This window comes from Ananas comosus, linkage group 3 (assembly GCF_001540865.1).
Source record: "Ananas comosus cultivar F153 linkage group 3, ASM154086v1, whole genome shotgun sequence".
Taxonomy (NCBI): Eukaryota; Viridiplantae; Streptophyta; class Magnoliopsida; order Poales; family Bromeliaceae; genus Ananas; species Ananas comosus.
This window is the reverse complement of record NC_033623.1, coordinates 14,148,336-14,156,516: the sequence shown is the minus strand read 5'-3', so window position 1 is coordinate 14,156,516 and position 8,181 is coordinate 14,148,336. Positions and strand designations below refer to the sequence as shown.

The window sequence follows — 8,181 nt, the reverse complement described above, 5'->3', positions numbered from 1 at the left end:
ATAATGTGGATTGGGGATTAGTAGGGTATATTTTGAAGAGTAATGAGGGGTATATTAGGAAAGCCCCTGATTTCTAATGTCCCTGCCCCTGATTTCTAATGTCCCTGAGTATGCTTTTTTCAGTGGTCCCGGTCTATAGACCGCGGTCCATGCAATTTTCTCCTACCGGGTTGAATCAACTAACACCCCAAGCAAAGGTAAAGGCGCGACACTCCACTCCTTTCTTCAAAGTAATGTTTTCCTTTGTCTTTATATATCCCATTAGTGAGTAGTGACGATCCCACCATATAATATGAGGAACATCTCAGCGCTCTCCATAGTGTACCTCCTCTTCTAGTGCACACAACTGAGCCGAGAGAGTGCGCAAGCGCAATAGAGCAGGAACTTCAATTAAAATTACTCATCTAGAGATCAAAATGAAGGATCTTTATGCCTTGGGCCACTTATTTGTGTGCGCTTTTCTCTTCTACTTCTCTTCGTTTATGGTGATTCCCGCGATCACCGACATCACGATAGAGGCGCTCTGCCCCGGCCACGACCAGTGCTCCCTCGCCATCTACCTCAGCGGCTTCCAACAAGCCGTAAGCCTCGCTCTCCCATCCCTTTGTTTCAGTAATAATTCAAGTACTACATAATTTTAACTGTAGTGAGAGTTTGATACCATGGTTTATCAAGTGCATGCGCTATTGCACTTTCACATACATTGTATATATATATATATATATATATATCCTTGCTGCATGGTTCAATTATGCGAGCTGAGTAATAGTTATATTGTTGCTAAACTTTTCAAATATGCTACATATATCATTCAATTATGGGTTATTTTAATGATATAATATATTGTTAAACTTTGTTCGTTTCCCTTTATGCCGCGTCGAATGGGGCTAATGGAATTATATAATTGTAATTATTTGATCAATTCTTTACATTTATTTTTTTCTAAACTTCCTCTTTTTTTTTCTTTTTTTTTTACAAACACTCTAACTTTTGCTTGTTACCTACTATTTTTTTTATTTTTCCCCCTTGAAGTGGAACATTTTACTATGTATTGGTCTTAGGACAACAACATCACCATCCACTCCCTGTTTTGCAAATCACCGATATAGTGATATATACCAACTATTTTATTGTGGGCCATTACATTGCTTCACAACCACATCCATTTTGTGATCTTCTTTCCATGTTGAGCAAAATGTTTACTCCTTTTTAAATAAAAAAAGAAAAATTGAAAGAAGAACAAAGAGAAGGAAAAGAAAAAAAGAAAAAAAGAAAAAAAAACTTAGCTTTAGAAGTACTACATACGTGTAGTATAATTGTGGAAATTTTTCATCCGCACAGTGACTTCTAAATAGTATTATGAAATGGTAGTTTTCAATTTGCCCTGTCTTTGTTATCCTAAGTTAAAATAGTTCATCTCTTATTAGTAATTAAGTAACATGAAAATAGAAAGAGTGAGAGATATATTGAAAAATACAATTCATCTTTACTTATTTTCGTCGCGATGGATCCATAGTCCACTAAATATGTATAATATCTATCGCAAAATTGAAAAGAAAAAGAGCAATTAAAGTTAGACATAAACAAATAAAATTAATGTAACTTTTTACCTGCCACAAAAAGATAAACCGACCAAAACGCACCCTTGTAATATTGCGACATAAGCAACATATAATATAAAATTTACGGTGAGATGAGGATTATTACCATCTATCACTTTATCAATAAATCTTTAATACTAATAAAAGAAAATAGGGACGGTGATAAAGTGGTATCTCGTGGGACCCCTGGTAGGGAAAAGATGAGCATGTATATATAAAGAATTGTGCAATATTTAAATAAATAATTTATGAAAGCGTAAAGAAGGTGATTTTCAACGCCGGAATACTGAATCCAGCGCTAAAATCTTTATTAGAATCTAATTTCTTTTACTGGAGATTAAATATTGAAGCTTGTAATTCTAGAGGCTCTTGAGCATATTTGGTAACACCTGCGCTTTGACACGGTCAATTTTATATGGTTTGACTAGGTAACATCTGATTCGTTTGTTGAATTGTGCGCTTATCATATTTTTTTTTCAAGATGTTGGTTTATCGCATCGCTATTTACTTAATTTTCTCAAGCCTGCTTTAGACACACTTTGGTATCAGTATATGATCAACAACGACAAGTAGAAATATTATTAATCATTTAAAATTATATAATAATTTCATAATAATTTCATGGATGGAGTTGATAAAGAGAGTATTCCATGTATAATGTGGTAATTTCCATCTTGCAGATAATAGGGTTGGGAACTCTCATGCTGACTCCTCTTGTTGGTAATCTATCTGACAAATATGGTAGAAAGGCTTTGCTGACACTTCCCACCACAATTGCAATTGTTCCGTTAGGTACATTTACTTACGAATTCTATTTATTTCATTATTTTTTCACATAATATGATATAGCAGAGTCAATTTAATTTAAGCTGCCATTATTTCACGCTCTCCTCATTCTAGCACTGAAGCATAAAATCGAGCTGTGACGGATATTACCAGTGAACTATTATAATTTTAATGGTTATTAGAAGACGTGGAGTTAAACATAACGGTGCTGTTACAATTTAATGGTTATTAGAAGACGTGGAGTTAAATATAACGGTGCTGTTACACTCTCTTATGCATGATGATATTTTTCATGAACATACTAAATATACTGGAACGGGTCTTCATTTAGATATATATGAATATAAATCTAGCGACGGTGTTATCCTAAACAAAATAAAAAAGAAAAGGGTAAAAATTTAGAACGAGTGCCTGTGGAGATCTTTTCTTTATGTTTTTCCTTTGCGAAAGTGATGTGTAGAATTTAAGAATATCATCATCAGAGACATAAATGGTGTCCACCGACCACTTGCCTTGTCACAAATATCTCAAACCCAGAATTAGGTCAAAAAGAGGGGGAAAAACCCTTTATTCCAAAGCAAACAACTGCAATTGAATACCTGGGGCCATTTAGGTCTAAACAAACCTTTTCATGTGGCGCAATAAATATGTCTAATATTTGTCAAATGAGGATAACTCGTGCAACCTATGAGATCGACCATCCTTGTTGGAATTAAAAAGACTAGAGAGTACGAAGGGTCAAAAAGTAAACGATTTCTCTGCAAAATTCTCTAGTTTTCTAGAATATTTCATCAATCAAGTCAAGGCATTGATGTCAGATACTATTTCATTAAAAAAAACAAAGCTTGATTATATTATTTTACAGTTTTGAAAAATAAATTAAGCATATTTTTACACAAAGGAAGGAAATTTTATTTTATTTTTTTAAACATGATAAGAAAGAAAAATAAGAATTGATCGACGATCCTCCAAACCAAAAAGAAAAAAAAGAGAAGATATTTTAACAGGTCCCCATGTCTAAACATCGACAACTGAATAAATCAAGCTCGTAATAAAAAATAAAATATAAAAAAATCTATAGACAAAAATAATCATCTCGACTTCATTTTCATACCAACTACCATCCCTCCAACCATATCGAAACTTTTCAACCTTTCAAATCCACCAATTAAATTTGAGTTTGAAGGATAAAATCTGAGCGAGATTCGACGCATATCAACCGATCAGGAGGAGAGTGATAAATGAAATTGTTTTCGACTGATGGTGAGATTTAGGCACTTTAACTTTTTTGCTAAGAAAGCAATATAATAACCGTATCCATTTTTGACAAGAACAAATGTAATTAACATCAGTATTCGCTGCTTTTTTTATACATACTACCGTAATTAATTTGTTTTTTTAGTGGCATTTAAACCTTTTTTCGAATTTTGACTGCTACGTTTGTGATACTAATATTTTGCAGCAATATTGGCATATAATCGCTCCAGGCCATACTTCTATGCATACTACGTGATCAGGATGTTTGCAGGGATGTTTTGCGAAGGAAGCATGCAATGCCTCTCCCTTGCTTATGTGGTAAAATTTTTGGCTTATAATATTTGGTTTTTTTTTTTTTTTTTTGGAACATTTTTTTTTTTTTAAAAAGAAAATGATAAATCCTAGTTCGAGTCGGACTTGTCGACTACGTAATAAATCCTGGTTCGACTCGGACTGCATTCGGTACTGGCTCTAGAAAACGACGCGTCGAACCTCCAATTCCACTCGAGTCTCGAACCCAAACCTCACACACTTTCCGACTCTCTCTCTCTCTCTCTCTCTCTCTTTTCTCAGGCCGATAAAGTGGGCGAGCGGCGTCGCGCCTCCGCGTTCGGTGTTTTCTCCGGCGTCTCCGCCGCGGGATTCGTCTCCGGAACCCTAACCGCTCGTTTCCTCTCCACCTCCTCCACGTTCCAGGTCACACGCACACTCTCTCTCTCTCCTCTCCTTCCTCCTCGTTCTCTCTCTCTCTCTCTCTCTCTCGCTTCATCACCATTCTTGTTGTCCTCTTCTAGGTCTCCGCCATTGTCGCCGTGATCGCAGCTGCGTATCTCAGAATCTTGCTACAAGAATCCGATAATGGAGTCGCAGCTGTTTCCGAGGAGGATCCGTCGCAACCCCTGTGCTCACCTCCCTCCGATGGCGATTCGTCGCCGCGGCTCCCGTCGCTCACGCGGAAGGTCCCGTCGGTATCGGACATGATCGGCCTTCTAACGAGCAGGTAAGGCGTGTTGAGATGGCATCAATTTCTTATAGTTCGTGATTGGTGATTGATTCGTGAGTCGATTCGAGGAGTTGTTCAAGAATCAAGAACCTTTGTTTGTTGTGCGTTTGCTATGACTTTTTCTTGCTGTTTATGAGATTCGTTATTAGCACTCTTATTGTCGCCAATCTGAGGTTAGACTCATGGTATATGTCTGATTTTTCTGGTTGAAGGAGACAATAAGAGAGCTTCTATGAGATTTTGCCTTGGAATTGGTGTAACATTATTCAGTGGCTTTGCACAATAACATCCTTGTTCGACCCATGCAACTAGATTAATCGCTGAGACATCTGAGTTACATGCAAATAGTTATCTAATTTAAATCAACTATGGGGAGGTCCGTACTCATGTTATTGTCTTCCTCTTTGTTGGTATCTTCCTTTTGTGCAATTAACTATGCAGGTGAACCCAGATCAATAAATTGGTTATGTTTCTCAGTCTTGCTTCTTTTTTTTTCTCTTGCTTTTGTTTGTTCATTTTCACTTACAGCATATTTATTTAACTTCTATGATATCAATGATGACCAAGTGTTATGCCAATGTAGACTGGTTGATGTCTTGAAATGGAGTTTATAATAGCTATCGTCCATGTTATTATATATCTGTTTCCGAGGGATACTCTCTCTAAATGTAATATATTTCTAGTGTTGGCATCATTCTGATAATAGAAAATGAAAAATCTAGTGGTGCTTTTCCTATTAATTTTATTCATATGACAATTAAAATTTTTACTCGTTCTAGTACAGTGCTTTGGCCTGAAGATTAGCGTCAAACAGTTACTTTCCAAGTAAAGCAACGTTATGTTAGTCGACCAATATAAACTCTCTCATGCTTTATTAACTTGGCTGCTGTTCCCTGCAGCTTGACCTTATCGAGAGCAGCAGTAGTCGCATTTTTTTACAGTCTTGGTGAAAGTGGCCTGCAGACTGCATTATTGGTACCTTTCTTTCAACGCTGTGCTATAAACGGACAGCTATTTATCTTCTATTGCATCATTACAAATTTGTTTTTTCCTTTTATTCAGGAATGTAATTTTTCCTTTATATTGAGGGGATCTTGAATTGGTTACCAGTTTGGATTTGATTTTACTGCAAAGTACAGATCTTGAATTGGTTACCAGTTTGGATTTGATTTTACTGCAGTACTTTCTAAAGGCTCAGTTCCACTTTAACAAGGACCAATTTGCTGATTTGTTGCTGATCGTTGGGATTGCTGGCACATTTTCACAGGTCCGCTTTTACATGAAGCACAATTGCTGTTTCACCCTCTTGGCAGTTGTAACATATTTGAAACTTGTATTATCACAGCACTCAAGTGTCTTGTGGTGTCTGTGCTGCAGTTAAAATAATTGCCATTTGCATCTAAGATTTACTTGTTATGCAGCTGACTCTGATGCCCTTCTTGGCCCACAGCGTGGGCGAGGAGAAACTGCTTACTATAGGGCTTTTGGCAAGCTGCACACATGTAACTTCCCTATCTCTTTTATCATCATCATTTTTTTCCCCCTTCTAATTAGCTAATAATTTTTCTTCAGATGCTGAATAATTTGTCAAATGTTTCAGGTTTTCCTATATAGCATCTCTTGGTCATATTGGGTACTCTCTTAGCACCCGTCTGGTTACATAGTTGTCTACTTTCTTTTATTGAATTATGCTATTTATAATTGGTTTAATTGGGTAGCTGATTCTGTTGAGCAATGATTTTAAATTTGTACCTTCCAAAAAATGAACCACTGAATTTTTTTAGTCTTTTGCTTCTTTCTTAATATCAGTTTATCATGATCTTGTAGGTACCTTATTTTGCTGCTATGTTTGTGATTCTAAGTGTCTTTGTTAACCCATGTGTGAGTACCAGACTTTTCTTTTCTGCTTCCTCTGTTGAGTCATATGGAGTGAAAAGAATAAAGTTTTTAACACTTTCTTCAGATAAGAAGCATTGTGTCCAAGAAGGTTGGATCAACTGAGCAGGTAATGCATTCAAAATTGTCGCTATGCTTTCTTATCATAGATCTGCTGCTGAAAATGTTCGATAGTTGTGGACTAGACAAAATGACGTACAAATTTGTAACATTGTTACCTTAGTTTCTATATTCTAGAATTGGTTGCACAATTAGTGTTAAATGAATTAGGCTTTCTTTAATTTTCCTTTTGTGCGTACTCAAAAAGTTGTTAGAACTAGCGTAAAATCTCCACTTATTGCATGCATCTATTAAGCTTTCTTACCACATCTGAAAATAAAGATGCTTCACTTCTATACATATAATGTTTACTTCTTTCTAACTGCAACACACTTTTATCAGGGAATGGCCCAAGGGTGTATAACTGGTATAAGTTCATTTGCCAGCATTATTGCCCCTCTTGTCTTTACTCCTCTAACAGGTAGATACTGGTTATTCTACAACAGTGTAATGATCTTTGAATTTACAAAATGCATACAAACTGATAGACAATGTTTTTCTCTTCCTTGTAGCATGGTTCCTATCGGAAGCTGCACCTTTTGACTTTAAAGGTTTCAGTCTCATGTGTGCTGGATTCGCAACGGTAAGCACTTGCATTCTTTTACAGTTCCAATTTAGGGCTTGGTTAGTCCTATTGGAGCTTCTGCAAAAGTGATCTTTGACTACAAAGGTTTTAGAAAAATTAACAACTTTGTATTAAAGAACCCTCCTACACCTCGCTTCAGCAGAAGCTTCAAATTGCAACTTCTGCTTTTTGGGCTAAATTCTCATTTCAGCTTTCAGTTACTGAAAAATTTCAAGGATTTTTCCTTGCCAAATGTTATGCTGCTTTTTAAAGTAAGAAGTTGCTCATGACGTGAGATGCCTAATAGACTATTTTTTGGGGTTAGTTATTGACAACACCCAGTGCCATATTGTGCAGTTGATAGCTTTCACAATGAGTATTACAATGAGGGCAGAGTACTCTGTTACGGGTCAGAAATTCAGCAATGTCAGACATGAGCAAGTTTAATGAAGTAAATCTCTGAAACTTGTACATAGTTTGCGGTTAGCATATAAAACAAGAAAGAGAAAAGACGATAGTCGCAGAGGGTTGAAAATCCTGCTATCCATCTACGTATGCCTATATTCGGATGGGCCTGCTGTGATGTGCTGAAAGCTCGAGTCCACCTGTTTGAAGGCAGTCTCTCCATGGTTGAAGTTTTTCTCCAAAAAGGGCAATACACACCTATCACTTCATGTAATTTTCTCCCGTTTAGATAATCCCAGCTATAAGTACCTTAATATGTTTTATAAACCCTTTATAATTAGTCTCAGTGCTTTCTCAGCGTATCATCTTAGAGTATGTACCTGTCTTTGTAAACAGAATAGCTCCCAAGGCAAATATGCAGACTTTGTTGATAAAACTTACCGTAATGTTCATTTTGTTTCAAATTTGTTCATCTGAGTAGTGTAAACTTGCAAAGCTTTGTCGAAGGAGTGTGGATTGGTGCTATTGCAAGAACTCGGCACCAATCCGTGCTCCCATTGAAGGGTTTG

At 36.4% G+C, this 8,181-nt stretch overlaps 1 protein-coding gene across 1 annotated transcript; it reads left to right on the top strand.

Annotated features, from left to right (window-relative positions):
* LOC109706984 (hippocampus abundant transcript-like protein 1) lies at window positions 228–8,058 on the top strand. Its single transcript, XM_020228014.1, has 14 exons — window positions 228–581; window positions 2,282–2,393; window positions 3,850–3,962; window positions 4,218–4,340; window positions 4,439–4,644; window positions 5,547–5,622; window positions 5,828–5,914; window positions 6,069–6,149; window positions 6,248–6,280; window positions 6,475–6,528; window positions 6,611–6,652; window positions 6,985–7,063; window positions 7,155–7,225; window positions 7,565–8,058. Exons 1-14 carry the CDS (start codon window positions 417–419, stop codon window positions 7,652–7,654), a joined length of 1,332 nt encoding a protein of 443 aa, XP_020083603.1. The 5' UTR covers window positions 228–416; the 3' UTR covers window positions 7,655–8,058.

Excerpts from the sequence above, each read along its gene's own strand:
- LOC109706984 (XM_020228014.1), top strand. The coding sequence starts at position 417 with ATGAAGGATCTTTATGCCTTGGGCCACTTATTTGTGTGCGCTTTTCTC. Across the intron at positions 3,963-4,217 it reads GCCTCTCCCTTGCTTATGTG|GCCGATAAAGTGGGCGAGCG; the intron begins GTAAAATTTTTG and ends CTCTTTTCTCAG. Across the intron at positions 6,529-6,610 it reads GTGTCTTTGTTAACCCATGT|ATAAGAAGCATTGTGTCCAA; the intron begins GTGAGTACCAGA and ends CACTTTCTTCAG.